Genomic DNA, 27,500 nt, shown 5'->3' with positions numbered 1-27,500 from the left:
GTACTTGGAGCGAAACCACTCCTGGTCTTTGTGCTGGAGGAAGAAGTCCTGCAGCTGCTGCCGCCTGAAGTCCAGTTTGTACTGGTTGTAACGCTTCACCGACTCCGTCTCGTCCACGCTGTCCTCCATGTTCAAGAGGAACTCCTGCACAGACACACAAACCGCTTCACCATCGCTTCACCGCAAAAACCACCCACCAAGCGCCGCCGCCGCCGCGGGGGGTGGGGGGGCTGTCTGTGTCACTCACCTTAAAGCTCCTCATGGTGGGAGGACCAGGAGGAGGGAGATCTGGATCCACCAGCCCCAACCTGACAGAGACATCAGAAGGTAAATAAGCAGTCACCTCTTTGAGGGGGTCAGAGGTCACGCTAAGCTCACCTGCCCTGCAGCGGGTGGCCTCCGTGGTGTGGGTGAAGGTGGGGGAGGTCGGGGTGCCAGGCCTGAGGCCCCGCCGCAGGGAACGGAGCCCCGCCTCCTCCGTACGGCAGGTCGTAGCGGTACGGCTCCCCCCGGTGGTCGTCCCTGGAAAACGCAGATACGGATGACGGAACGAACGCTGGCGTTTGACCACGAGCGCGGTCACATGACACCAACTCACCAGTCTCTCCTCATGCGTTTGTGCTGAGGACTGATGTGTCTGGGCGGAGAAAATCTCTCTCTGCGACCGCGATCGTAGTCCCTCCTCCTGTCCCTGCCGCGGTCCCAGTCCCTGAAAACACACACACACACACACACACACACACACACACACACACACACACACACACACACACACACACGTAAAATGTGGTATGTGTATGTAAAATCTGGACGAATCACTGACCATCATTTCCAGCGATTTCAGAAACAAACAAGGACAGAGCCGTTGAGCCGTTTGTGTCCTAATGTCCACATTTTTGTGTCAGTCCAACATGAGACAGACACTCTGAGTCTGTCCACACTGAGACAACACAGCCAACAGCCAGTCACAATCTGCAAACTGATTGGCTTAAAGAGGCCATGAGGGCCAGCAGCTGATCCAGGTTACACCAGGACATGTCACAATAGGACGTGTGTGCGCTCAGGTGTACGTACCTGTCGGGCCAGTCGTCCCTCCGTCTCTCCTCCCTCTCTCTCGATCGCTCCATGTCGCTCCTCTCTCTCCTGAACTTGTCCCGCCTCCTCCTGTCGAACTCGTCATCGCTGTCTCCCATTGGACTGAAAACACACAGATTGTTTGGAACACCTGAGCACGCGGACAGCAGGAGCTGGGCATCGACCCCCTGCTACAGGGACCAGCAGGTGTCGCTGTGTCCGCGCAGCTTCAAGTGCCGAAGCTTCCGATCTTTTTCAGCTCAAACAGAAAGAAAGACCCGAAGGTTCATGAGGCCAAACGCTCATTAAACTACGTATCTTGGTGAATTTCAACATGTTTTCCGAGAAAACTGATGTATCGACCAAAGAAAACAAAGTTTTCAGACGTAACATGTTGAAACAAGCTAACAGTAACGTTAACCACTGCTTCGGCTGTTAGCTTCATTAGCATTAGCTCCTGAACTGACTTCACTTTGAGAAAAACATAAAAACATAAAGCGCCTTCAGGTTCCGCCAGGCAGCAGAAAGCAACCTTACAGTTATCAGTGAGCTAAAGCTAAAGCTATCGTTAGCACACAGCCGGAGCTTACCACTGCTAATTAGCTGGTTAGCATCAGAGCTAGCCGAGCGTGATCACGCAGGCGCAGCTCGGGCTCATATTCGCCTCAGTCCGTGTTCGTGCTGCTTTACGTATAAAACAAACATTAGTCACGTGTTTACAGAGAGGTTTTTACCTGCGATGCGCCGCTAAAAGACACCAAGAACAAAGCTCGTCAGCTAACAACACAACTGTGCCGCCGCCAGTCCCGGATCACAATGAACCAACGACACTTCCGGTCGTCTCTATTTCCGGTCAGGTTCCTCAGTTTACAGCCGCCTGGAGGTCAGGAGGGAAACAACAGGCACAGGTATTTTCCCCATCTACCAATGGCGACATCTAAGTTCAGCAGGTCGAAGCAGAGTTTAGTCTTTGCGTGTTTCTTCTCACTGACGGTGTTTTACGTCATCAGGCTGCCTTGAGTGTAAACGTCATGAATTATGGGCTGCCTGGATTAGAGGCGGGATTAAGTTTTCCTTCAGCAGGAAACGGAGGGGAAGAAGAAGCCTTTGAGTCACTTTGGCCTCACACAGACAGTCCCACTGTCTCAGCAGGTGAGACGTCCGTTATTGACCTGATGAACGTCTCTCATGTCTTCACACATCCTTCACAGTCACCCTTTCAAAATGAATTGCTGGATTATTCGGAAAAGTCGGACTCAACACTTTGTTTTTGTCTCTGCTCCTTGTGTCTCAGCCTGAAGACCACCAGGGACAGAGCCAGAGTCAGTCCAGGACACGGTCCCAGCGGAGACCTGCAGGACGATGAACCAGGACCTGGACCCCGCGGCAGGCTCGGGTGCTTCAGGTCCTGAAGGGTGTGTGTTCGCGGCCTCTGCTTCAGCTCGCTCAGGGTTTCCTGTGTCGTGCTGATGAAGCTCACCTGAGCGGAAACCCAGTCTGTTCGGTTCTCTCTTTATTTTCTGGATTTTGCTGTTTGTTCTGCGCACTCCCACGAGAACACAGACGGCATCGCGTGGGAGCGGCAGGACAAACAGCAGGTGTGTTTGGACTAAGAGGCCGATTACAGTCGACGGAGGAACCGAAGCCCAACGGCCCGGAAGTGGTTTTCATTGGTCGACTGACAGCTGTGACTGAAAACAATAAGTGAGCGAGCTTTTCTGGATGGATGTTTGTACGAAGCAGGATTTCTGCACATTTGATGCTCTGACCTCACACAGCTCTGAAGACAGCGCCACCTCCACCCGCAGCTGAGATGAAGTGGAGGAGGTGGAGGTCGCACTCAGCAGCTGTAACTGAGAATAAATCCAACGAATCCAAAATCCTTTACGATGCTTTTTAATTTCTGCTTTCTCTGTAGAGGACAGATGTGTCTTTCAGCGCGTCAAACGGCGAGCCTGATGCAAGGCTAACAGTTAGCATACAGTTAGCTGGCTGCATTATTCAGTGAGTTCAGGCTGACGTTAGCGGCTGTGCCACCATCTTTATTAGATTATTGGATAAAACAAAGAGCAGTGTTTTAAAAATGACTGAATGTTGTAAATAATCTCAATCTAGTCATAGAACAGCAGAGTCCACATTGCATTGGGGTCCAGCAGGTGGTTCAGGTTCAGGTGCTGCTGACAAATTTACCGTGAAGTCCTCTGATTGGCTGGTCATCTGGAGGGGGCGGGGTCAGAGGCCTGGGGAGAAGAACATCAGAAAATGTTGCTGCTAATCTGATAAATGCTAACACCAACACGTGGGCCTGTTTCTGAACCAATAAGACGACAGGAACGATTCACGCTGCTCAGCTGTTCTACTGATGTTCTCCCGACAGAACGGTTCTACAGCCCGAGCCGGTTTCCATGGAGTCCAAGTGTCTCCAGTTCCAGTGTGCTGAATCAGCTGTTAGCTCATCCTGTTAGCATTAACTTAAAATCACAGAGCCTCTCAGACTCTTGATCTCCTCAGGAAGTGATGTCACACTGAAAGACGTGGACCTGTCTCTGCTTACCTGTCTCACACTTCCTCCTCCTCCTCCTCTTCGTCCACGTCCAGAGAAGACGGTGGTCAGGCCGTTATGTGCGGGGACATGTCGGAGGGAACGTGTCCTCGAGTCTTTCAGCTCTGACAGGAGCTCGGGACTGGACAGGGACAAACGGGCTGGACACATAAAGACAGACAACAAAGATTCAGCTTGTTTCTACAAACCGCGCCCGGCTCGTTTAATCCGTCACGCTCTATAAAGTGACATCACCATGACGATGCCCAGCTCACCTGGTCTGCTGTCGAAGCACGGAGAAGACGAAGATGAAGAGGATGAGGATGAGGAGAACGGGGTGGGACTGAAAGGGGAGGGCAGAGGGGAGGAAGAGGAGGACGAGGGAGAGGAGACAACACTGGACTCACTGACGTCTCTGTGAGACCGAAATTTGTTCACACACTCTGGAAACAAAGAGACATGGATGAGACAGACAATGGGAGAGACGAGGAGACAAAGACTGATGAGGACAGAATTAGTCCTGGACCCCCAGCAGTCCTCCAGACCTCCAGATGGACACAAAAACACTGCAGATGTGTTCTCTGTGGCTGTCTTACGTCTGTCTGTGGCTGTCTTCTGTCTGTCTGTGACTGTCTTACATCTGTCTGTGGCTGTCTTCTGTCTGTCTGTGGCTGTCTTCTGTCTATCCATGGTTGTCTTATGTCTGTCTGCGGTTATTTCATGTCTGTCTCTGGTTGTCTTACATCTGTCTGTGATCGTCTTCTGTCTTTCTGTGGCTGTCTTGTCTGCAGTCATCTTACGTCTGTCTGTGGCTGTCTTCTGTCTGTCTGTGGCTGTCTTCTGTCTGTCCGTGGTTGTCTTCTGTCTGTCCGTGGTTGTCTTACATCTGTCTGTGATCGTCTTCTGTCTGTCTGTGGCTGTCTTCTGTCTGTCCGTGGTTGTCTTACATCTGTCTGTGATCGTCTTCTGTCTGTCTGTGGCTGTCTTCTGTCTGTCCGTGGTTGTCTTACATCTGTCTGTGGCTGTCTTCTGTCTGTCCGTGGTTGTCTTACATCTGTCTGTGATCGTCTTCTGTCTGTCCGTGGTTGTCTTATGTCTGTCTGTAGTCGTCGTCTGTCTGTCTGCGGTCGTCGTCTGTCTGTCTGTGGTCTTCTGGGGAGGACAGATTTTTCACCTTGTAGAAACTCTGCTTGCAGCTCAGGGCTTTGCAGACTGAGACGAGGACGAGGAGGAGGAGGAGGAGGACGTGATGAGGAGCAGAGGAGCTGGGTTTCCGGTGCAGCTGTCACTGAGGTAGGTGGTGATGATGATGATGAAGGTGGTGATGAAGGCTTCATGACGTCTGTCTGCAGGGGAGGAGCTTTGAAGAGATTTCAGGTGTTAGCAGCAGTCAGAAGGTGTTTGTCTCCTGATGGACGTCAGTCCAGTGTCCCCTCCACGTCCTGAGGGACATATCTGCTCTGTAGCTGCTGAATGCTAAATGTCCACCAGCTCGTCTCTGAGTCTGTGTGCTGCTCAGTCAACATACAAATACTGATTAGAACTACTTTGAGAGCAGTACTCGAGTAAATGTACTCCGACATGTCTGTCCAGAGACCAAAGACACAGTCAATCATTGTCCTCGTGGACATCAATAACCTCCAGTGACAGACGAGGCGGGTCCACATCGCAGAACCCACCTGTGTGTCACCTGATCCAGTCACCTGCCGCTTTCATTTTACAGTGTTTGACCTCTGGGAGACATCACCTGTCCCACTGAAGGGCAGGGAAGCTCCCAGTTCTCCCAGTTCTCCCAGTTTGTACTCACCGACTGGTGTGAAGCTGCAGCTCCTCAGCTCATCTGCGACGTGGTGACAGCTCAGAGACAACTTCCTGTGGCCGGGACAAAGTCTGTGCAGCTCTGTGTGCCTCGCTTTGCCACACACACACTCTGTGTGTGTGTGTGTGTGTGTGTGTGTGTGTGTGTGTGTGTGTGTGTGTGTGTGTGTGTGTTTCAGGGGAAAACGCCATGCAAAACACACACAACTCAAAAGTCCACATTAATTATTAACATGCTTTTAATGAGTGTTGCCATGGATACCAGGAAGGAACTTTACACACACACACACACACCAATCTGATGTTTGGTGATAAATACTCAGATAATATTTGAACTTTGATTCTTCCAGATGACCAATCGTTTCAATCAGCAGTGGATCAAACAGTGACAGGAAGTGATGAGCGACAGGAAGTGATGGCTCTCGCTCGGACTCGTCTGTCACGGTCTTTATGGACGAGGTGGTGAAATGTGTCAGCAGGCGACTGCTGAATGTTCAGAGACACATCAGCAACACTGTGTCCAGAAAATGACCGAGGATGACCTTTGACCTCTGCCCTTTGACCTCTGCCCTTTGACCTCTGCCCTGAGCCCTCAGCATGCTTCATGTTTGTTAAACGTGGAGCCAATGAAACCTCTCTGATAGCGTTCCACTTCATTTGCACTTCTGTCCAAAATATCTTCTTCTGTGGACCCGAGTCAGGAATCCTCTTCACGGCCTCACTGGACAGATGGACGGACGCGTCTCCTCCTTTGTTCTGTCGCAGGTGTTTCTCTGTGGGCTCAGGTAACTGCTGCTCTCAGTGGGACCCTGACTCTTCCTCAGTTTCATCATTTGGTTTTAATTGAGATGAAGAGGGTGACCTGGACAGAGGTGGACCTGGACAGAAGAGGACCTGCACAGAGGTGGACCTGGACAGAAGAGGACCTGCACAGAGGTGGACCTGGACAGAAGAGGACCTGCACAGAGGTGGACCTGGTCCAGCTCCGCTCTGGACTCCTGCTTTGGACTCTTTCTGTCACAGTTTGTGATTGGTCAGAGGTGATGTCACCGTGCACTGCACTGCATGACATCACCACAGGCTCAACCAATGGACGTCAGACAGGAAGTGTGAGGTCACACGTTCCCTCTTCCAGTAGTTTGATTTGTTTGCATGTTCCTCTCCAGACTGCGCCTCTTACTCCACTTTGGTTAGCTTAGCTTAGCTTAGCATAAAGACTGGAGGGCAGACAGCTAGCTGGCTCTGTGCGAAGCTAACAAAGAGCTCCTGACAGCAGCTCTGAAGCTCACTGCTTCACATGTCTGCTGCTTCCATAAGGACAAAGACTGGACAGCAGTTTGTCCAACACGGATGAAACCAGAGACATCTGTGTGTCCGCGAGCCCAGAGGACGCACTGACAGGAAGTCCTGCTCGTATCTCACAGGGACACAAACTCTTCACATCTCACACACACCTTCTGACGACTTCCTCTGCCAGCCAATCGGGACAAAGGACAGGCGTTCATTGGACACGTTGACATGGACGTTTGTGCAGACATTCGTGTCCCTCACGCAGTCAATCTGTGCCTCCAGCGCTGACAGCTAACGTGACTGTAAATGCTAACGAGCTGCTAACGAGCTGCTTTAGGAGCGTCTCAGCCAGGTGTCAGGTGACGTCAGAGTTGCTCCTTTTGCAGGCGGTGTTCTGTTTATTTTGTCCACCACCTGCACAGCAGCCAGCAGCAGAAGCGGTCGTCGTGTTCCAGGTGTTGCACCATGACTCTTCTTCTGGTTTCATTTTATTACACTTTACAAACGATCCAGAAACATGATCACATCATTCAGTAACCTCAGCGCGCTGGAGGCACAGATTGACTGCGTGAGGGACACGAATGTCTGCACAAACGTCCATGTCAACGTGTCCAATGAACGCCTGTCCTTTGTCCCGATTGGCTGGCAGAGGAAGTCGTCAGAAGGTGTGCGATGAGATGTGAAGAGTTTGCGTCCCTGGGAGGTACGAGCGGGACTTCCTGTCAGTGCGTCCTCTGGGCTCGCGGACACACAGATGTCTCTGGTTTCATCCGTGTTGGACAAACTGCTGTTCAGTCTTTGTCCTCATGGAAGCAGCAGACATGTGAAGCAGTGAGCTTCAGAGCTGCTGTCAGGAGCTCTTTGTTAGCTTTGCACAGAGCCACCTAGCTGTCTGCCCTCCAGTCTTTATGCTAAGCTAAGCTAAGCTAACCGGCACCGGCTCTCCTTTAACGGTGCGGCAGCTGGTTTTTCCTCGTGGTTTGTTACAATAAATGTGTGAGGAGACGCCTGCGACACACCGCTAACGCTCGCTGAGCTGATCCACTGAAGGAAACACCAGAAGCCCCACCCACAATCCACACAAGGCATCATGGGAAGTGGAGTAAGAGGCGCAGTCTGGAGAGGAACATGCAAACAAATCAAACTACTGGAAGAGGGAACATGTGACCTCACACTTCCTGTCTGACGTCCATTGGTTGAGCCTGTGGTGATGTCATGCAGTGCAGTGCACGGTGACATCACCTCTGACCAATCACAAACTGTTTCAAGTTGTGTGTATGTGTGTGCGTGTGTGTGCGTGTGTGTGCATATGTGGAGGCCAATAAACTCAGAACAAAGACACAGTCCACAGGTTCGACCCCGTGTGTCTGTCTGTCCATCTAGACACCTCAGAGACCATCACCATCATCGTCATCGTCATCATCATCATCATCATCATCATCACCATCACCATCACCATAGTGACGAGGCGGCAGTTAGAGCGTCCACTTCAGACACCTGTGGAGACACAGAGGACATGTTTGACCTGTCAGCTGTGTGTGTGTGTGTGTGTGTGTGTGTGTACCTGGTCTCTAGTGTGTGTGTGTGTGTGTGTGTGTGTGTGTGTGTGTGTGTGTGTATGTATGTGTGTGTGTGTGTGTGTGTGTGTGTGTGTGTGTGTGTGTGTGTGTGTGTGTGCATGTACCTGGTCTCTCGGTGTGTGTGTGTGTGTGTGTGTACCTGGTCTCTAGTGTGTGTGTGTGTGTGTGTGTGTGTGTGTGTGTGTGTGTGTGTGTACCTGGTCTCTCGGTGTGTGTGTGTGTGTACCTGGTCTCTCGGTGTGTGTGTGTGTGTGTGTGTGTGTGTGTACCTGGTCTCTCGGTGTGTGCACAGACACTTGCTGCTGCAGTAGCGCCCCCCGCAGGTGGTACAGGTGTAGTGGGAGGGGAAACCACAGACGCAGCAGAAGTGACGGGGGGGCAGAGAGGAGGGAGGGGCCACAGCGGACAGGTAGTTAGGTTCAGGCTTCTCCGACAGGTTCTACCAATCAGAGGGCAGAGCGGGAGTCAGCTGACAGCGGACTCTCGTCCAATGAGAGAGCAGGAAAGGAGTGCAGTGTGACCCACCTCCTCCTCCAGCAGCGTGGTGAAGTTCTTCCTGAAACGCTGCTTGAAGTGATCGCCCCTCGTCTTCCTCTTCTTCTTCTCTGGACGCACAGAAACAGAGAAGAAGAGTCATGGGACAGTTAAGACAAACCAGGAGTCCTCCCTGTCTTCTGCCTCCTGTTTGACATCAGGACGGTCGAAGCCCTGTCTCACCTGGTTCTTCTGTCTCACTGAAGGCGGGCAGGCGGGCAGTAGGACCCGGGGGAGGGAGGGAGGACAGAGGGTCGTCCTGGAAACACAAAGCAACAACGTGACAACCTGGCCGAGGTGAAACGGCAGCACTAACGCCATCACGTCTAAACTTCATGCACACCGTCAGCGAGGACAGAAGACAAAGCAGCAGAGACACACCTGGAAGTTGTCCTTCTCCAGAGCCTCCAGCTGTCTGCTGAGTCTCCTCTGCCTGGTGGCTTCATCCAAAACTCTGCGCTGCCCAGCCTCCACCCGAGCTGACGGACACAGACAGACAGACAGACAGACAGACAGACAGACAGACAGACAGGGACAGGCAGAGACAGAGACGTGGTGTTAACATCCGTCCAGTGTGAGCTGGACTCTGAATGCAACCTGAGACTCAAACCAAACTGCATTCTGAAAACTTGTAATTTAACATTTCTCCACACTTTGGTTTGGAGTGAAAACAGTTTACACGTTATGAACTAAACATCAAGTCCAGGGTCCAGGGTCCAGCTCCAGGGTCCAGCTCTAGGGTCCTGCTCTAGGGTCCAGCTCTAGGGTCCTGCTCTAGGGTCCAGCTCAAGGGTCCAGGATCCAGGTGTTTGTTTCAGTCTGAGATGCTGCAGCTACAGCGACATCTGGTGGTGAAAACCTCACATGGCGCCGTTAAATTGCTGTCCGTGTACATGCTGCAGGGCGTGTTGACTGAACACAATCATCCACTGGGGTTTGTCCACTGGTGTTTGTCCACTGGGGTTTGTCCACTGGTGTTTGTCCACTGGTGCTTCTCTCTTTGTGCTGTCTGTCTCACAGAAACGCTTCAGCGGAATATGCTGCTTTTATTGTTTGTTGGTCTTTTTACACTCTTAATGAGTTAGCATCATGCTACACGGCTAACTGCCCTCGTTCACTGGAACACTATCATCTCTCTCTCTCTCTCTCTCTCTCTCTCTCTCTCTCTCTCTCTCTCTCTCTCTCTCTCTCTCTCTCTCTCTCTCTCACACACACACACACACACACACACACACACACGTCGAAATGATCGTACTCTTCTACAGTTATTGATGTGTAACGGAAATAACAAAGACAGCATTGATCGAAGCGCCGTCTCAACTTCACGTTAGTTGATTCGCTCCGGAGCCGCGAACATGAGCAGGCGGACACTCCGTGAACGCATCACTGCGCAGAGGAGCACAGTCACGTTTTAATGTGTAAAACGGTTAAAATGAAGATAGACCCACCGGAACCCTTCTTCTCCAGCACCATCTTGCTTGTTGTCGTCGCACTTCCTCTCTACGGCAGCCGCCGAGGCCCCAACCAAAAGAGGCGAATGCCGACAGATGAGCGTCAGCGCGGAGGGACGTCCAGTTAAAACGTGCGCAGATTCACCAAGTTCACAGTTTAATACAGTTTCATCGTGACACAATGATTCCATTCTTCCTCTCAGCTGATCTCAGGTCGTCTCCTGATGACGTCATTAATTGATCATGATGAGCAGAAGGAAGATGTAACAATAAAGTTTCCAACATGAACTCAATAATCGACCCGCACCTTCATCTTTCCACAGACACACAAATCGAACGCACCCCGTCACAGTGAATCGATTTATTCAAATCTCAAAACTTTATTCGCTCAGTCATTAACAAATAATTTAATGCAGTTTGTACAAAGCCAGAGAAAGTTGACTCCTCGTATCGTCAGGCACGCATGGAGAGAACACTGAAGGCAGCGTGGGGTGGAAACCTCGTAAGTCCAGTTCTTCATCCTCAAACTGACTCAAAACCATTGAAACAGCTAAAAAAGACAGACTGTGAGAGGACAGGGTGCCACACCCCCAGCGAGCGAAGATAAGATCAACTACATGATGGAAACCCAAAAAGGATGTAAAACACTACACAAAGAATAAAACATGACAACAAAAACACCTTTAGTGTTTCCAGGTTTCAGTTTTCAAAGGTCAGAGTGGAGGTTCACCTAAAGACAGACATAAAAACACCTTCACACCTTTTCTCTTCACTTCACACACATTTCGTCACGACGTCATGAGCTGATGTCTCACACACACACACACGTGCACGCACACACACACACACGCGCGCGCGCACACACACACACACACACACACACACACACACACGGAGTGTGTTCTTGCATAGATTCAGGTAGTGTGATTAGATAAGGCAGCACGGTGACAAGAGACTCTTATTTTGAAAAGCCACAGTTGCTTGTGTGAAGTTATAAAATGAAGATAAAGGTTAAATTGAGTCACTCTTATTCTGAAATGTCCCACGATGATCACAGCTCATCATAATGAGCCACAGGTGAAGGTGAGTCAGGTGTGGAAGCAGGTGAGATCAATCATCCAATCAGAAATAAGGCAAACTTAAAAAAACATGACAGTAACGAGATATGTTCTCAATCGATGCATTCAAGGTCATCACGTGTAATCCTCTATGGAGTCCATCTGTCTGTGATGATGAGGTCGACTACAGTTCACACTCACACACACACTCACACACACGTGCACAGAGCATGTCTACGGGTCCACGAAGGACACCATGATGTATCTGGTCCCTTTGGTGGTGGGCAGACCCTCGTGGTAGTGCGTCAGGCGGCCGGGGTGCATGAAGGACCAGCCCTTCCTGGGAGACTCCACCTTACAGTCGTAGCGCAGGAATCTGCAGCCTCCACCCTGACACACACAGGTAGACAGGTAAACACAGTGTGACAGGTGTCTCTCGTGGCAGCACAGGAGTTGTTTCCTGTTTCCACTGTGTGTGTGTGTGTGTGTGTGTGTGTGTGTGTGTGTGTGTGTGTGTGTGTGTGTGTGTGTGTGTGTGTGTGTGTGTGTGTGTGTGTGTGCGCGCGCGCGCGCGCGCGCACCTCGTAGTCGACGCCCTTCCTGTTCAGGGCGATGTTGATGGTGAAGGTGGACGAGTCGTGATGCGGTCGCAGAGACGGCTGCTCGTCAGGACGGTAACGCACCACAAAGTTCATGATGGCCTGGGCCTGCACACACAGAGGACAGTCACCTGAGACGCAAGACAGATGCTGCAGAGACAACAACAACAACAACAACTGAAACTACAACTCCTACGGAACACACACACGTTTTAACTCTGACACCATCAGACTGAGCGGGCACAGCATCTTTATCTTTTTACTTTGGGGGGATTAACATCACCTGTAGCTTAGGACAGGGTCTGGACTGTAGCTGAGGACAGGGTCTGGACTGTACCTTGGGGTAATAGCCAGGATAGAGTTTCTCGGTGACGGGGACGATGTACTCTTTGAGGAATTTGAGCCACTCCTTTTCAAAGCCGATCTGGTTCATGTGGATGTCCACAGTCGGGACGTTTTCATAACCACCGGCCAGACGGTCGTCCTGAAGACAGACACGGAGAGAAGACAAAGCTCACTAAACTCACTTTCCCCGTCTGTCTGTCTGTCTCTCACACACAGGCATCAGCTCACCTTGTTTGTCCCTCCGGACCACTGGCCGTGCTGCTCCATGGTCTCCACCAGGTGATCACACATCTTCTCTGAGAAGGCTGGAAACCAGTAAACATCTGGACAGGGCTGAGAGGGTCCAGATCATTACTGAGCTGCAGACGCTACAAACCTTCACCATTTGGTTGAACACAACAGGCTCATCTGAGACAGGAGGAGACGGGACCTTCTCCGCTCTGCTGTCCCTGTTGCATTGCTCGTTAGCGCAGGTCCTGATTGGTTGGTTGTTTTCTTACCTGCTCCACAAAGCGCTTGTCGTTTTCAAAGATCCTGGAGTAGTTCTCATTGATGTACTTCTCCTTCCAGTCCTGCAGACAGACAGACAGACAGACAGACAGACAGACAGACAGACAGACAGACAGACAGACAGACATTCAGCACGCTGTCAATCACCTGACCGTGTGTCCACGTTCGTGGGTCTGTGTGTCCGTCTCACCACTGGGTTGTCAAAGATCTGCCACATGTCCGGGTGCAGCCTGGACGTGTTGAAGTTGGACGATGCCACCAGACGACCGAACTCATCGCGGTTTGACACGAACATGAAGACCCCCTGTGGGCACACATGCACACACACACACACACACACACACACACACAGACACACACACAGACACACACACACACACACACACACACACACACACACACACACACACACACACACACACACACACACACACACACACACACACACACACACACAGCTGCAGCAGTGTACACAGCCTCACACCTTTGCAGGTGACAGGTGTCAGGTGAGCTGCTGTTCACTGGGTGTTACCTGGTCTCTGATGCTCCTGCAGAACACCATGTCAGAGTCCATCTCCTCGTCCACGTACAGGCTCACCTGGGACAGTTTGGACCGCAGCACGCTGCCTTTGATCAGGTAGGCCTGAGTGATGTATGGGACGTTCCACAGGCCACTGCACACACACACACACACACACACACACACACACACACACACACACACACACACACACACACACACACACACACACAGGTAAATACATTTTTACATTTTCCCCTCACATGTGCTGTGAGAAACTGTTTACAGACAACGCTGACTGTGTGTGTGTGTGTGTGTGTGTGCACGTGCACGTGCACACTCACATCCTCTTCCCCTGGACGATCTCGATGTAGTCTTCAGATCTGGAGTAGTACCCTTCAGGACTCAGCGCGCCCCAGAAGTTACTCCACAGCTTCCCGTGTCTGGACAACATGGGCGCTATGACGGCCCTGAGACACAAGCACAGGTTCAACGACGAGGCGACAAACAGAGGACAGATGGCGGTTTGAGTGCACGCCACACGCTGACAGGTCACATGTGTCAGGGGACAACAGGAAACCTCTGAGGCTGGGCTAACAGACGGGTCCAGGTCTAAGTCCTGGGCGTAAGGTCTCAGAGGAGGGCCAGTGTGTACTGAAGAGACAGTGTGCAACAGTCAGGGTGTGGGACGTTCACACGGGTGCTCGTGTGTTTGTGAGGGCGTAGGGTGACACAGAGGTTCTGCTCAGTACTTGTGGGGGTGTACAACGGAGTACTTTTCAGAGTACACAGGAGGTTCCGTACTTGTTTTCCTCGATCAGTATCCTGAGCGTGTCGGCGTTGGTCAAGGCCACGTCGGAGTCGATGCTGAAGTAGTAATCGCACTCTGGGTCCTTCTTACACGCCTCACTGCACACACACACACACACACACACACACACACACACACACACACACACACACACACACACACACACACACACACACACACACACACACACACACACACACACACACACACACACACACACACACACAGTAGATGAGATCCAGGACGTGCTCAAACTCGACATGATCTACATTCTGAGTGAGACTTCAGGCTCGACAGGGAAGAGAGACGCGACCAATCAGACACTTTCATATCTGACTGATCATGATCTGATTGGCTGCTGTTCTGTTTCACATCACAGTAAAATGGACATTTTTAGTTCTCTGACTGCTGGTTGGACAAAAAGTCCAGAACATCTGACCAGGTACACGTTCTCAAATATGGTTCTACGTTCTCAGAGTGGAAGGTGTTGGCTGAGTTCTCGCTCACTCACACAGCCATGTTCCTGGCCTTGCTCTCCTGCAGGTTCTCCTCTGGTCCCACCAGCCGGGCGTCAGGGAACAGAGCTCTGTGACGCTCCCAGAACCTCTGGATGTGCTGCTCGTGGTACACCACCTGACCACAGGTAGAGTTCAACAGATTAGAGCAGGTCTGTGTTCTGTGTTCTGTGTTCTGTCTGTGTTCTGTCTGTGTTCTGTCCATGTTCCGTGTTCTGTCCGTGTTGCGTCTGTGTCTTACGTTGTTGTGGATGAAGAGGCGGATCCTCGTCGTGGGGTAGTTGAGTGTGGTCAGCCGGTCCAGGAACTCTTCCATGAAGGGAGTGGCGTGTTGGATGAACACGGCGACGTACACCAGAGGCATCTCCTCCTCCTGAACACAAACAATTTCACACACGTTCAGGAGCCTTCAATCAAAGCAGAGCGACAGGTGAGCGTCATCAGGTGAGCGTGCGTACAGGTGCGTCGTTGAAGAACAGCAGGTCGTCGTCGCAGATCCCACAGCCGTTCTCAAAGGTCCACGCCGTGGGCACGTAGTTCCCCAGGTAGTTCAGCTGCAGCTGCAGAGACAGAGACACAGAGACACAGAGACAGGAGTGGGACTGCTGTCCGGTCCGCCTCATGTCAGCGTTAACATCACTGCCACGTCACATGGTGCTGGAGCAAGGCTGTGATTGGCCAGTTACCTTGGTGGGTCCGTTGCCGTGGATAATGACAGGAAGCGTGTCGTAGGCGACGTTCCTCGCTCTGACCTTTGCCCTCTCAAACTTCAAGACGACTTCATCTGACAGAGACAAATTCAGGTCACTCAGACTGTAGAGAGACACACTGGTGTGTGTATGTGCGTGTGTGTGTGTGCGCACGTGCGTGCCTCACCGACGGCTCCGTTCAGGTTTTGGAAGATCCGGGAGCGATGGTCCAGAGTCATGTTGAACTTGGTCTGCAGAGACGAATCAGATCAACATCATTTGTCAGTGGAAACGATGTGCTGACGACCGATCGAACACAATCAGCTTCCTGCTGCTGCTGCTGCTGTTGTTGTTGTTGTTGTGAACAAACTAGTCAGTCAACACGTTACCCTCTGCGTCTTGTCCAGGTAGATTTTGGTGTAGAACAGCTGGTCGTCGTCGTTGTCTTTGTACTTCCACTGCTGGACGATTGTACTGAGATCTGAGGCGAAGCCGATGAACCCTGCACACACACACACACACACACACACACACACACACACACACACACACACACACACACACACACACACACACACACACACACACACACACACACACACACACACACACACACACACACACACACACACACCCTTTGCATGACGTGTATCTCTTGTCGCTTTAATTAGATTTCTGACTGCGGTCTAAGCGTGTCGGTGCTGGTTTGTTGTCGGGTTGACTGACGCCTCAGTGGGCTTTAAAACGCCTCCTGGACCATAAAAGTCAGCCATGATGGATTTTTGGATCATGTGACATCTACAGGTTCAGTTGACAAACATCAAACAGGCCATAAGGCGCTAACGATGGTCCAGCCGTCAGTAATCCGGCTACATGTCTTCAGCCTCCTGACGCCTGCTGAGGGGGCGTCTCCTCATCACTGAAGGCGGCTTAACGCCCGTCCAACTGAACACTGATGGACGACTTCCATCACCGCCCGCAGACGCGTCTTACCTCCTGAGTTGAGGTAGCGTTTCCCAGAATGCACCTCTGGGTATTTGGAGGCCAGTCTCTGGTCGGGCCAGCAGAATCCCTCAGCGGAGAAAACCACTCTGTGACCGAGGCGAGAGAACTTGAAGAGCAGCTCCTCCGGCCCCGACGCGAAGATCACGTCGTAACTGCAGAGAAGTCAGCCAGGAGACGGGTCGTAAGTAGGACAGACGAACAAAGACAAGCAGAGACAAAAGACAGACACAAGGAGAAATCTGAGAAGTGAGGACAGCTGACGTAACACACACACACACACACACACACACACACACACACACACACACACACACACACACACACACACACACACACACACACACACAAACACACAGGTGGGTGTTACCTGTCCACAAACATGATGACCATGTCCTTCTTGTCAGAGTGTTTGAGCAGCTCCTTCTTCAACCATCTGACCTTCTGACCTCCACCCACAGTCCGAGCCACGTCGCCCCCCTTCCACTCCTCCCCCAGACCCAGGACCTGTACACACACCACCACCATCATCATCATCATCATCATCATCATCATCGCCATCATCATCATCATCATCATCATCATCATCGCCATCATCATCATCATCATCATCATCATCATCATCAGCATCAGCAGGTTCCAGGTCAAGATGACATGACAGACAAACCTCTGTGTGTGTGTGTGTGTGTGTGTGTGTGTGTGTGTGTGTGTGTGTGTTACCTTCACAGTGTAGTTGAACTCTCGGGCCGTCCTCATGAAGCGGTTGAAGCCATCTGTCTCCTCTGTTGCCGCAGTGATCACCAGCAGATTCTCTACACACACACACACACACACACACACACACACACACACACACACACACACACACACACACACACACACACACACACAGGTGAGGTGATCGGTGATTAAAGGTCAAGCTGCTTTTTCTGAAAGTACTGACCAAAATACACTTAAAGTTCCAGAAGTAAAAGTACTCATGATGCAGAACGGTGAAGTAACAGAGTACAAACATCCCAGTGAAGTAACAGAGAGTATAAATACTCCAAACTGTCCCCTCCCTCCCTGCAGGCTTTCGAGGAATCTGGTGAGAGTGAAATTCCTCAGAAATACCTCAGAGAGGTTAAAGAGGGGAGGAGGAGGAGGAGGAGGGGGAGGAGGAGGAGGGGGAGGAGGGGGGAAAGGCACAGACCCCTCCTTGTCCTGTGTTTGTCCAGGTGTCCTCCAGCCTGCGGACATGTGTCTAAAGCCAGCTGTCCAGAGGTAACTCTCACTCATCAGCCGGCGCTCTGCAAGGCGCATCATGACGCGTTTAAGGCCCGCAGGACTTACCATCGACACGAGTCTCAGGGTCCTGTCCCACAGCCAGGCGTGACTGTTTCAGTCGGCCAATGGCTGCTGGTTATTTTTACCTCCACTGATGACAAGACGGAGGACATAAAAATGGAATAAAGACGAAGAGCCGACGTCTCAGTAATGAAGACAACACTGTTTACAGAGCTGCTTTACACACACACACACACACACACACAGCTGTCCACACACTCTCTCTCTCTCACACACACACACACACACACAGCTGTCCACACACTCTCTCTCTCTCACACACACACACACACACACACACACACACACACACGCCGCTCCATGTCACACACCGGAAATGACGCTGACTGCATGTTTCTGAACGTTCAGTCTTCGTGAGACTGATCTGAAGTCAGTTTAATGTCACATGTTCTCACTTCTCTCTGTTTGATTCAGTGACTTTCACAGACTGAAGACTTTCCACATGTCCTCCACGCACCACTGAGGACACAGGGACATGGAAGCAGATCGTTTCCTCCAGAAACAAGACAAACTGGGTTTAACTGGTCGCTGTCAGCATCCACACCAAACACACTGGAGACGAATGGACATGACGTTTGGTGTGAATGAAATGAGACACACTCAGATGGTCGGTGGACTGGAGACGGGACACGGAGGTCTGGAAGGTTCCTTCAGGGCTGCTGATGTGGACTGACAGTGCCACAGATGTGCTGTTCACCTTTACCTTCAGACCACACTGAACCAGACCAGGACGTCCTCACAGGAACCCCAAAGCCTCCTCCGGCATGATGGCTCAGAAGCGACCGCTCCAGCACTCGGTGTTACGGTTTATTTAGCTACCACGGCGACGCAAACCGAAGCCATTTCAATGACAAATACCACAGTAAACGTTAGCCAGTGCTGAATGGCGGCCAATTAGCCTGCAGGCTAAAGTTGGAGGGGTCTAATGTTTGGGTCAGGACGGGTATAACTTCAGAAACTCTCAGTCAGCGTTAACTCCTGAATACATGCCGCAGCTGAACCCGTTCAAAACACGTAAAAGTGAATAACTGTGTAATTAGCAACAGTCAGCTACGCGAGCCGGAGCCAGGCAGCTCCAGCGGGGCAGGGCGGTCCGCCTGGCCGGGCAGGGGACCCTCCGGAGCGGCCTTACCTGGAGAGATCCTCCGCTGTTCGGCAGACACGAAGCTCAGGAGGAAAGCGAGAGCAAGCAGGCAGAAAAGACGACGGGAAGACATGTCTGCTGTGTAAATTCCCGTTAACGGCTCTGTTCAGACTGTAAACCGTCACTTTATTCCTCTATTTCCCTCCTCTCTTCTTCACTCCATCAGCTTTCCTATTTGCCTCTCGCACTGCTTGCAAATCTCGCGATAAGCCTCATTCCCAACTTGTGGAAAGATGTCAACAGAAACCAGAAAAAAACTTCCCTCTTGTTCGTCAACTGTCAGCCAATGAGAAGCACAACTGTCGAATGACGGGGTCACTGAGCAATGGACGCGCCGAAGCAGCTGGCCACGAGCCAATCAGAGGAGGACAAATGGAAAGGAGTGGGCGGTGACTTTTTTTTCCCTCTTTTTGTGGCCTGAAGCTCCAGAAAGTTCGCGAAAATGAAGAAAGTGAATCTGTGCCACGTCTGAAGCATTCCTGAGAGAGCGAGAGACATAGAAGAGACATAGACATGAAGGGAGAGAGAGAGAGACAGAGACAGTATGAAGAGAGAGAGAGACATAGAGACAGTATGAAGGGAGAGAGAGAGAGAGAGAGAGAGAGAGAGAGTATGAAGAGAGAGAGACAGAGACAGTATGAAGGGAGACAGAGACAGTGAGAGACAGAGACAGTATGAAGAGAGACAGACAGTATGAAGGGAGACAGAGACAGACATTGATCAAAGCATGAAGAATAGAAAACGGTAACGCAGAAAACTGCCGCATTTTTTGGCTTTCAGTCAAAACTGTTTTTCTAATATTTAAATTTCATCACAGTTCTTCACAGTGTGGACAGGTAGGAAGACAGGTAGTCAAATCTTATGATACAAATACGAAAGGACAAGACAAAATAAATAACTTTTGAGCAACAAAATAAACGGCATACAAATAAAAAAAGTCAAATCAAATCAAAAAATCAAATCAAATCCAAATTTTAAAAAGCAATTTATCAATGAATATGAGTAAATATGGTCAGCACGCGCTTCATTTTAATCGGCTGCAAACGCCACGTCACAGCGGAAGTGAAGTCTCGGGCACGTCCCGCCCCTTGTCGCTTGTTGCCATAGTTACAGGACAACGGGACCTATGGGTTGAAGCCGTGAAGACAGCAGATGATGGAGAGACCGACGTACTTCACTCCCGCCGAGGTGGCCGCTCATAACACCGCTGCCGACCTGTGGGTGTCGTTCCTGGGCAAAGTGTGTGACCTGACCCCGCTGATGAAGCGGTACAAAGGTGAGTGGCCAGCAGGTGAGGGACGGACGGCGGGTCACTGACGACAGGAACGTGTCCCCTGTGACTGCTGTCCTCCTTTGTCTGACCTCATCAGATTATTGTGACTCATCGTGCGTGTCAGAGCAGGATTGTACTGTTTTGGTTCTGGATGATGATTTTCTCCATGAAGCCAAAGTGACACCTTCACCTTCACGTCACGTCACGTCACGCACGTCATGTTCGATGAACTCTGCACGAGTTTTGAGTGTAAAGTAACAAGTAACTAAAGATAGATGTGGTGGAGCAGAAGTTGAAAGTGTCATGAAAATAAATAATGAAGTACAAGTACCTCAAATTTGTACTGAAGTACAGTATGTGAGTAAATGTACTGAGTGAGCTTCCAGCAGTGGAAACGCACCCTGCTTCAGAGAAAGTCGCCTTTAAAGACGAGCACGGTGAGCCGAGAGGAAAGTGACTGCGAAGGTTTGCTCCTTTATTTTATTTCACTATTTGATGCCGTCAATCAGTTGATCAGCATCCAATCCTGTGCTTTAACTGGTGGTGGGCGGGGCTACCGGCTTTGAAATCGAAAATAAGGTGCAGAGAAGCGATTGGACAAACGTCTTCTGTGTACACAGAAATGTTGAGCAGGTGTTTGCGTGCAGGTGACGCTCTCCTGCTGCCCATCATGGAGTGTGCGGGACAGGACATCAGCAGCTGGTTTGACCCTGAAACCAAAGACGTGAGCGCCGATCACACCAGCCAACCAATCAGTGAGCAGCTGTCAGCTCCGCTCCTGGTTTACCTGCAGCGTGTCCTCTGTCCTCAGGTCCGGAAATACATGGATCCACTGACGAACTGTGTGAGGTACTACACCCCCAGGGGGCGCTTCCTGCACGTCCCCCCTGCCGGCCCGCGCTCCGACTGGGCCAGCGACATCGGCCGGCCCTGGTGGAAGGACGAAGACTACGAGGTGGGACATCTGTCCGCGAGACCCAGGTGGATACGAGTCATCAACACGCTGACGTCACAGGAGCAACTGCTGCAGGTGAGCAGTCCACGCACACCTCACCTGCTCGCTGTACGCTACACCTGTAGCTCTGCCCACCAGGAAAACGTTCCATCAGATCGTATTTAAAGGCCCTTCAGTCCATCAGGAAGTGATTCAGAATGAAGGAGACGCCAGCTAAAGCTAAGCTAGCACGGCTTCACCTGCCAGTCAGGCTCCCCTTCACAATAAAAGTCAGGGGTTAGGGTTCGGGTGGTGGTGCTCTGCAGGGCTGCGCTCAGCCAGCGTCATGGCGGTCAGGTCGGCGTGTGCGCTCATGTCCGTGAACAGATCTGAGACGTGTGGATGCTCCTGAATGTCCCTCTGACTGTCCTCTGCCTCAGAGGGGACGCTGAGCCGGGGATGATGGACTCTGTGCTGCTCTTCCTCAGGTGTGCTCAGAGGAGACGCTGGCTGACATCCGCCAGCGTTACCTGCGCTACAACTCTCACGCCTGCAGCTACACCTGGAAGCACGACGGAGCGAGCCTGGACATGAGCAGGACGCTCAGCGAGAACGACGTCCCCGACGACCACCGCGAGCTCCAGCAGCTGCGCCTGGACCCCGACCTCTTCACCCCCGCCCTCCTCCTCCACTTCAACGATGACCTCAGCGAGGGGTGACCTCTGACCTCATGGAGGGCGGCGCCCTCATGTGATGATCACATGAGATGATTAGAAGGAACGTTTGATTGGTACTGTCAGAGCAGTGTTAAAATAAGATAAGATAAGACTTATTGATCCTCCTTCAGTGGATTTAAATTAAAACTGATTTGAAAGTTTGTCCAACAAACGAGTTTTTCCTTCCAATCAAACGCTTTGATTGATCGGTGTGCAGCTGATCATTGATTGATTAGTGATCATTGATTGATCAGTGTGCAGCTGATCATTGACTGATCAGTGTGCAGCTGATCATTGATTGATCGGTGTGTGTAGCTGATCATTGATTGATCGGTGTGTAGCTGATCATTGATTGATCGGTGTGTGCAGCTGATCATTGATCGGTGTGTAGCTGATCATTAATTGATCGGTGTGTGCAGCTGATCATTGACTGATCAGTGTGTAGCTGATCATTGATTGATCAGTGTGCAGCTGATCATTGATTGATCGGTGTGTAGCTGATCATTAATTGATCCGTGTGTGCAGCTGATCATTGACTGATCAGTGTGCAGCTGATCATTGACTGATCGGTGCGTGCAGCTGATCATTGACTGATCGGTGCGTGTAGCTGATCATTGATTGATCGGTGTGTAGCTGATCATTGACTGATCGGTGCGTGCAGCTGATCATTGACTGATCGGTGTGTAGCTGATCATTGACTGATCGGTGCGTGCAGCTGATCATTGACTGATCGGTGTGTGTAGCTGATCATTGACTGATCGGTGCGTGCAGCTGATCATTGACTGATCGGTGTGTAGCTGATCATTGATTGATCGGTGTGTGCAGCTGATCATTAACTGATCAGTGTGTAGCTGATCATTGATTGATCAGTGTGTAGCTGATCATTGACTGATCGGTGCGTGCAGCTGATCATTGACTGATCGGTGCGTGTAGCTGATCATTGATTGATCGGTGTGTAGCTGATCATTGACTGATCGGTGCGTGCAGCTGATCATTGACTGATCAGTGTGTAGCTGATCATTGACTGATCGGTGCGTGCAGCTGATCATTGACTGATCGGTGCGTGCAGCTGATCATTGACTGATCGGTGTGTAGCTGATCATTGATTGATCGGTGTGTAGCTGATCATTGATTGATCGGTGCGTGCAGCTGATCATTGATTGATTGGTGTGTGCAGCTGATCATTGACTGATCAGTGTGTAGCTGATCATTGATTGATCAGTGTGCAGCTGATCATTGACTGATCGGTGTGTGCAGCTGATCATTGACTGATCAGTGTGTAGCTGATCATTGACTGATCAGTGTGTAGCTGATCATTGATTGATCAGTGTGCAGCTGATCATTGACTGATCGGTGCGTGCAGCTGATCATTGACTGATCGGTGTGCAGCTGATCATTGATTGACCAGCTTTCATTTTAACATTCAGACCTGGATCTCAGAGGCCGTCAGCCTCAGCTGGACTTTGTGTGTACTGCTAATTAGCGTTAGCATGCTAACACGATAAACTCAGGTGAACATTGTACCTGTTCAGCAGGACAGGGGACTTGCATGTGTCTCCAGCTGTTGTGGAGTCGTACGGTGTGTGTTTTCTACAGCCTTCAGTGTATCGGGGATCTGTGTGACGTCTGAGCAGTGTCCTCAAGTGATGTCACTTGAGTCAGCGTGGGCTGAAGACGACCACTCTAAATCAGTCCTATCAGATAGCGTTTTCAGTGTGAGCACGTTAGCATGCACACATTAGCATTAGCCTCACGGTGCTGACAGACATACAGACACTCCTCAGACACACCCAGCACACGTCCATCTTCACGTGGACGTGTGTGAGGACATGAGACTCGCTGTGTGGTAACGGCTCTTTCCTCGTACACAGTTTGAACCTGGATCCATTTGAGGAAGTCTCACAGGAAAACCGTTTCCTTTCCGGAAAAATCTGTCAGAATAAAAGGGAAGTTCTGAGCGTGACTTCTGTCAACGTTGGGGTTTTTCTCTGGAGACAGAACGAGGACAGAGATGTTATGAAATCCAGTCGCACATCTGAAGTGATGACTGGACAGTTAGTGGACAGTTAGGGGACCAATGAGAGGAGGCCGGAAACCAGAGCCTTTCTAGTCCCCGGAGACGTTTGACTGAAGACACCCTTCACTCCTCTGGACCGCTGCTGCAGAGACGTGAACAAGGTGAGACACTTTGTTGTTTGGGGACGCCTTCGTCTTCATCAAAGGACAGAAGACATCGACGTGATGACAGACTACCACTATGAGAAAGAGCAAGACAGCAGCGCTCTGTGGATCAAAGGTATCTGTCTGTCTGTCTCTCTGTCTGTCCATCCGTCCATCTGCCTGCCTGTCTGTCCATCTGCCAGTCTGTCTGTCCGTCTGTCTCTGTCCGTCTGTCCATCTGTCTGTCTGTCAGAACACACTGACAGGAAGACTTTACTCATACACCAGCAGTTTAAATACTTCAAGTGCTTCAAGTACATTTAGCTGGTAATCCTTTGAAGTCAGGGGGGCTGAAGACACTTTTTGTGTCTTCTGTTGAGTCAAACTGTTCTGTCTGCTGAGAAGACCATAAAAACAGACAGCATGTCTGTCCTGACAGTGACATGACAGAGTGATGAACTGTCTGTCTGTCTGTCTGTCTGTCTGTCTGTCTGTCTGTCTGTCTGTGTGTCTCTGTCAGACCGTCCTCCTGTCTCTCTCTCTGGAGTCTCCAGGTTCAGACGTTGGTTGTTTCCTGCACTGACAGCAACAGTCATCCTGATTGTGATCATAGCACTGGGAGCCAGCAGTGAGTGACACACACACACACACACACACACACACACACACACACACACACACACACACACACACACACACACACACACACAGAATCAATCATCAATAATCAAAGAGTTCACTGACAGCAGCTTCATGTCGTCACATCCTTCATCCACTCATGTGTTCACCTTTCACACCCAATCATGATGCTCTCACCTGTTCACCTGTGGAACCTTCAAACAGGTGTGTGTGTGTGTGCGTGTGTGCGTGTGTGTGTGTGTGTGTGTGTGTGTGTGTGTGTGTGTGTGTGTGTGTGATCAGACATGAAGACATCAAATCGTCTGTGGTCTGTGGAGCAGAGTGTTTCCAACCTGAGCAACATCATCCAATCACTGAACGCCTCACTGCAGCGTGCTCAAGGTAACACTGGACGTGGTGTGCTGTGTGTGTGTGTGTGTGTGTGTGTGTGTCTGTGTGAGTTGATGCGCTGAAAGTAGTCGAGGCGTCGGCGGACGTGTGTCCTCACACAGCTGATGAAGATGTCCACAGTGAGTGTCTCTGGTGTATGACATCATCACGGAGACGTGCTTCCTGTCCCTCCAGAAGCAGCTGAAGACGCTGAGCGGCTGAGGACTGCAGTGGAGGACAACAAGCGGCAGCTCGTCTCAGGTGTGTCCTCTGCTCCTGCTCACAGTACTGCCTGCAGGGAGTACTTCACAGTACTTCACAGTACTCCACATACTTTTACTGAGTAACGTTTCCAGTGCAGGACCTCTGCTTTGTCACAGTACACAGAGTATTTCTGCCACCTGGACGCAGTACTTTTACTGCAGTAAAGGACGTGAGTTCTTCCTCCACCACTGGACACATACATCAGACAGGACAGTGTCTGTCCACGTCCACAGTGACTGTCTCATTCCCCTCTGATTGATCATGGCGATCGCGTGTGTGTGTGTGTGTGTGTGTGTGTGTGTGTGTGTGTGTGTGTGTGTGTGTGTGTGTGTGTGTGTGTGTGTGTTCAGTGTCCCAGGCTCTGGAGCAGCTGTCCATCGTGGACTCTCTCAGCAGAAGCGTCGCTGCTCTCAAATGTTCCCTCGAACGCATCATCAACAACAGTAAAGTGACACACGGACACAAGGACATGTATTTAAAGGACACGTCCACAGACAGATCCTCACAGCGGTACCTGTCTGTCTCCCTGTTTCTCTGTCTCCCTGGCCATCTGTCTCCCTGGCCGTCTGTCTCTGTCTCTCTGGCTGTCTGTCTTCCTGTTTCTCTGTCTCTCTGGCTGTCTGTCTCCCTGTTTCTCTGTCTCTCTGGCCGTCTGTCTCTCTGACCGTCTGTCTCTCAGGCTCGGTGGCTGACCGTTGTTGTCCTTTGGGTTGGGAGCAGTTTGACGTCAGCTGTTACTTCTTCAGCAGTTTGTCTCTGTCCTGGAACGAGTCCAGAGTCTGGTGTGACAGACAGGAAGCCCACCTGCTCATCCTCCACACTGACAAGGCTTGGGTGAGACAGCCTGTCCCTCTCTCTGTCTGTCTCATCATCATGTCTTGCTGCTCTTGTTGAGCTCACCTGTCGGCTGTTCGTCAGGATCCTGATCAGCTTCGGTTGATTCCTGTCTCTCTGGTCGTTGTCCGTGGGGACTCAGAGAGACAGCCTGTCTGTCTGTCTCTCTGCCTGTCTCTCTGTCTGTCTCTCTGCCTGTCTCTCTGCCTGCGTCATTGTTGTGTTGTCCACGGAGACCCTGAAGCTTTCACCGGCTCACGCTCTGGTCCTGGCTCTTCGCTGAGCGTTGATAAAGCTGCTGATGAAGACGTCCTCCTGAAACACAGGGGGACACCTCAACCGGTGTTTGACGAGCCGTCTGTCCGTCCTCCAGGACTTTGTGACGCGTCGTACGGGTGCGGAGTTGTTCTGGGTGGGTCTGTCAGATTGGAGGACTGGCCGGTGGGAGTGGGTCAACCACACGCCGTACACCGTGGAGCGCAGGTAGACCTGACGGCGCTGTCGGACTCTCGGTCATCTCTTCTGACCGCTGGTCCTCTCGGTCAACGCTGTCTTTGTGCTGCGTCCAGGCGCTGGGTACCCGGTCAGCCCGACAACTGGGCCCACCACGGCCTGGGTCCGGGGACGGAAGACTGCGCCCACCTGAACCAGAGCGGACGCCTCAACGACCTGCACTGCTCCACCAGGATGCGCTACATCTGCCAGAAGCACAGCGTGCACGTGTGAACGGCAGCTCCTCCGTCACGACTCACGCCGCCGTCGGCTCCCATCCGCTCCGGTCCTGGTTTGATGTCGCTGTTGTTCTGATGTGTGCTTTTATGAAATGACGCTTCAGCTCTCAGTGCTCACGCTAACATCTTTCCACGTAAAAGCTACAATGTGTGAGATCCGAATTTCCGTTTAAAACCTTCAAACATTGAAGTCATCAGCAGAGCGTGAAGGAGGATCTGTTGTCTGAACTGTGTTGCAGAGGTATCTGCTGAGGTTAGCATGCTAACCGGCGAGCTGCAGTCCGCTCAGGGTCTTCAGCTAATCGAGCCGCTAGCTGCACAGCTAACTGAGCTAGCGACAGCAAAGTTTTACACACTGTTCCTTAAATGTCAACTCGCAGTTCAGCTGGTTTCAGTGCTCTGTGCTGACGCTCCATCTGCCTTCAGCTGACGCCGAATGTCTCTCAGCCTCCACACTTCACACGTCCAGTCCTTTCAGGCCTGTAAACTCCAGCTGGGCTCAGGACACTCCTCACCTTCACAGTCACTCCTCTCTGCACATTTTCACTAGTTCAAATGCTTTTCGTTCTTTAGTAGTACTTTGGTAGTATTTTAGTAGTCTTTAGTACTCTTTGCTCACCACTGACACTTCAACTGCTTTCTGTGCTTCAGCTGAACTTTTCACTCTTTCATCACTTCTGACAAAAACTGGAATTTCCCTTTGTGGGACTAATAAAGGAATATTGAATTGAACTGAAGTTAACTTTTACTT

General features: G+C 51.1%; 6 protein-coding genes and 1 long non-coding RNA gene across 10 annotated transcripts in view; 3 read left to right on the top strand and 4 right to left on the bottom strand.

Annotated features, from left to right (window-relative positions):
- LOC139351474 (serrate RNA effector molecule homolog) overlaps positions 1–1,909 on the bottom strand; it is a 7,510-nt gene extending 5,601 nt beyond the window's left edge. Inside the window, exons 1-6 of the mRNA XM_070993403.1 lie at positions 1,809–1,909; positions 1,075–1,197; positions 599–709; positions 379–522; positions 248–308; positions 1–144 (exon numbers count right to left, since the gene is read on the bottom strand). The exon at positions 1–144 is cut by the window's left edge and continues 154 nt beyond it. Coding sequence (XP_070849504.1) covers positions 1–144; positions 248–308; positions 379–522; positions 599–709; positions 1,075–1,193 — 579 coding nt within the window. The 5' untranslated portion in view covers positions 1,194–1,197; positions 1,809–1,909. The remainder of the gene's footprint in view (positions 145–247; positions 309–378; positions 523–598; positions 710–1,074; positions 1,198–1,808) is intronic.
- A 1,312-nt stretch (positions 1,910–3,221) lies between these two features.
- Positions 3,222–4,851, bottom strand: LOC139351653 (uncharacterized). 2 transcript variants are annotated; one of them, XR_011603587.1, is made up of 4 exons: positions 4,791–4,851; positions 3,892–4,059; positions 3,629–3,777; positions 3,222–3,314 (listed from the first exon to the last, which is right to left on the bottom strand). It is a non-coding gene; the product is annotated as an uncharacterized lncRNA (long non-coding RNA). The 2 variants fall into 2 exon arrangements; XR_011603586.1 differs by lacking the exon at positions 4,791–4,851 and having other exon boundaries at positions 3,892–4,287.
- Positions 4,852–7,608: 2,757 nt separating this feature from the next.
- On the bottom strand, positions 7,609–10,376 carry znhit1 (zinc finger, HIT-type containing 1). 2 transcript variants are annotated; one of them, XM_070992785.1, is made up of 6 exons: positions 10,287–10,376; positions 9,220–9,317; positions 9,022–9,097; positions 8,830–8,909; positions 8,574–8,743; positions 7,609–8,221 (listed from the first exon to the last, which is right to left on the bottom strand). In XM_070992785.1, exons 1-6 carry the CDS (start codon positions 10,309–10,311, stop codon positions 8,200–8,202), a joined length of 471 nt encoding a protein of 156 aa, XP_070848886.1. In that variant the 5' UTR covers positions 10,312–10,376; the 3' UTR covers positions 7,609–8,199. The 2 variants fall into 2 exon arrangements, with proteins under 2 accessions (XP_070848886.1, XP_070848884.1); XM_070992783.1 differs by having other exon boundaries at positions 8,160–8,249; positions 8,531–8,743.
- Positions 10,377–10,647: 271 nt separating this feature from the next.
- plod3 (procollagen-lysine, 2-oxoglutarate 5-dioxygenase 3) lies at positions 10,648–19,036 on the bottom strand. Its single transcript, XM_070992782.1, has 19 exons — positions 18,818–19,036; positions 17,059–17,150; positions 16,709–16,845; positions 16,330–16,493; positions 15,726–15,838; positions 15,524–15,587; positions 15,334–15,431; positions 15,106–15,207; positions 14,889–15,020; positions 14,644–14,765; positions 14,126–14,230; positions 13,666–13,791; positions 13,334–13,475; positions 12,992–13,105; positions 12,792–12,863; positions 12,520–12,624; positions 12,284–12,430; positions 11,929–12,054; positions 10,648–11,737 (listed from the first exon to the last, which is right to left on the bottom strand). Exons 1-19 carry the CDS (start codon positions 18,900–18,902, stop codon positions 11,582–11,584), a joined length of 2,202 nt encoding a protein of 733 aa, XP_070848883.1. The 5' UTR covers positions 18,903–19,036; the 3' UTR covers positions 10,648–11,581.
- A 915-nt stretch (positions 19,037–19,951) lies between these two features.
- cyb5d1 (cytochrome b5 domain containing 1) lies at positions 19,952–21,774 on the top strand. 2 transcript variants are annotated; one of them, XM_070993580.1, is made up of 4 exons: positions 19,952–20,105; positions 20,750–20,826; positions 20,914–21,132; positions 21,525–21,774. In XM_070993580.1, exons 1-4 carry the CDS (start codon positions 19,982–19,984, stop codon positions 21,753–21,755), a joined length of 651 nt encoding a protein of 216 aa, XP_070849681.1. In that variant the 5' UTR covers positions 19,952–19,981; the 3' UTR covers positions 21,756–21,774. The 2 variants fall into 2 exon arrangements, with proteins under 2 accessions (XP_070849681.1, XP_070849680.1); XM_070993579.1 differs by having other exon boundaries at positions 20,750–21,132.
- Positions 21,775–23,849: 2,075 nt separating this feature from the next.
- LOC139351381 (C-type lectin domain family 10 member A-like) lies at positions 23,850–27,483 on the top strand. Its single transcript, XM_070993254.1, has 8 exons — positions 23,850–24,048; positions 24,433–24,540; positions 24,834–24,932; positions 25,116–25,181; positions 25,535–25,627; positions 25,864–26,018; positions 26,392–26,501; positions 26,588–27,483. The coding sequence occupies exons 1-8, from the start codon at positions 23,994–23,996 to the stop codon at positions 26,742–26,744; spliced, it is 843 nt and encodes a 280-aa protein (XP_070849355.1). The 5' UTR covers positions 23,850–23,993; the 3' UTR covers positions 26,745–27,483.
- LOC139351382 (asialoglycoprotein receptor 1-like) overlaps positions 26,753–27,500 on the top strand; it is a 4,223-nt gene continuing 3,475 nt past the window's right edge. Inside the window, exon 1 of the mRNA XM_070993255.1 lies at positions 26,753–27,500. This exon is cut by the window's right edge and continues 556 nt beyond it. The gene's annotated coding sequence lies outside the window, so the exon portion shown is untranslated.

This window comes from Chaetodon trifascialis, chromosome 23 (assembly GCF_039877785.1).
Source record: "Chaetodon trifascialis isolate fChaTrf1 chromosome 23, fChaTrf1.hap1, whole genome shotgun sequence".
In the NCBI taxonomy this organism is placed as follows: domain Eukaryota; kingdom Metazoa; phylum Chordata; class Actinopteri; order Chaetodontiformes; family Chaetodontidae; genus Chaetodon; species Chaetodon trifascialis.
The sequence above is the reverse complement of the archived record's forward strand: the minus strand, read 5'-3'. Positions and strand labels throughout refer to the sequence as shown.

Bases quoted from the DNA above. Each gene is read 5' to 3' on its own strand.
- plod3 (XM_070992782.1), bottom strand. From the start codon at position 18,902: ATGTCTTCCCGTCGTCTTTTCTGCCTGCTTGCTCTCGCTTTCCTCCTG. The intron at 14,766-14,888 runs GTAAGACACAGA...ACCTGTGGTCAG, and splicing joins GCCTCTTCATCCACAACAAC to GTGGTGTACCACGAGCAGCA. The intron at 14,231-14,643 runs GTGAGTGAGCGA...GTGTGTGTGCAG, and splicing joins AAGGCCAGGAACATGGCTGT to TGAGGCGTGTAAGAAGGACC.
- cyb5d1 (XM_070993579.1), top strand. From the start codon at position 19,982: ATGATGGAGAGACCGACGTACTTCACTCCCGCCGAGGTGGCCGCTCAT. The intron at 20,106-20,749 runs GTGAGTGGCCAG...GTTTGCGTGCAG, and splicing joins GCTGATGAAGCGGTACAAAG to GTGACGCTCTCCTGCTGCCC. The intron at 21,133-21,524 runs GTGAGCAGTCCA...GCTCTTCCTCAG, and splicing joins CACAGGAGCAACTGCTGCAG to GTGTGCTCAGAGGAGACGCT.
- znhit1 (XM_070992783.1), bottom strand. From the start codon at position 10,311: ATGGTGCTGGAGAAGAAGGGTTCCG. The intron at 9,098-9,219 runs GTGTGTCTCTGC...TTGTGTTTCCAG, and splicing joins TGGAGAAGGACAACTTCCAG to GACGACCCTCTGTCCTCCCT. The intron at 8,910-9,021 runs GTGAGACAGGGC...CTGTGCGTCCAG, and splicing joins CAGTGAGACAGAAGAACCAG to AGAAGAAGAAGAGGAAGACG.
- LOC139351381 (XM_070993254.1), top strand. From the start codon at position 23,994: ATGACAGACTACCACTATGAGAAAGAGCAAGACAGCAGCGCTCTGTGG. The intron at 24,933-25,115 runs GTAACACTGGAC...CTGTCCCTCCAG, and splicing joins CTCACTGCAGCGTGCTCAAG to AAGCAGCTGAAGACGCTGAG. The intron at 26,019-26,391 runs GTGAGACAGCCT...TCCGTCCTCCAG, and splicing joins TCCACACTGACAAGGCTTGG to GACTTTGTGACGCGTCGTAC.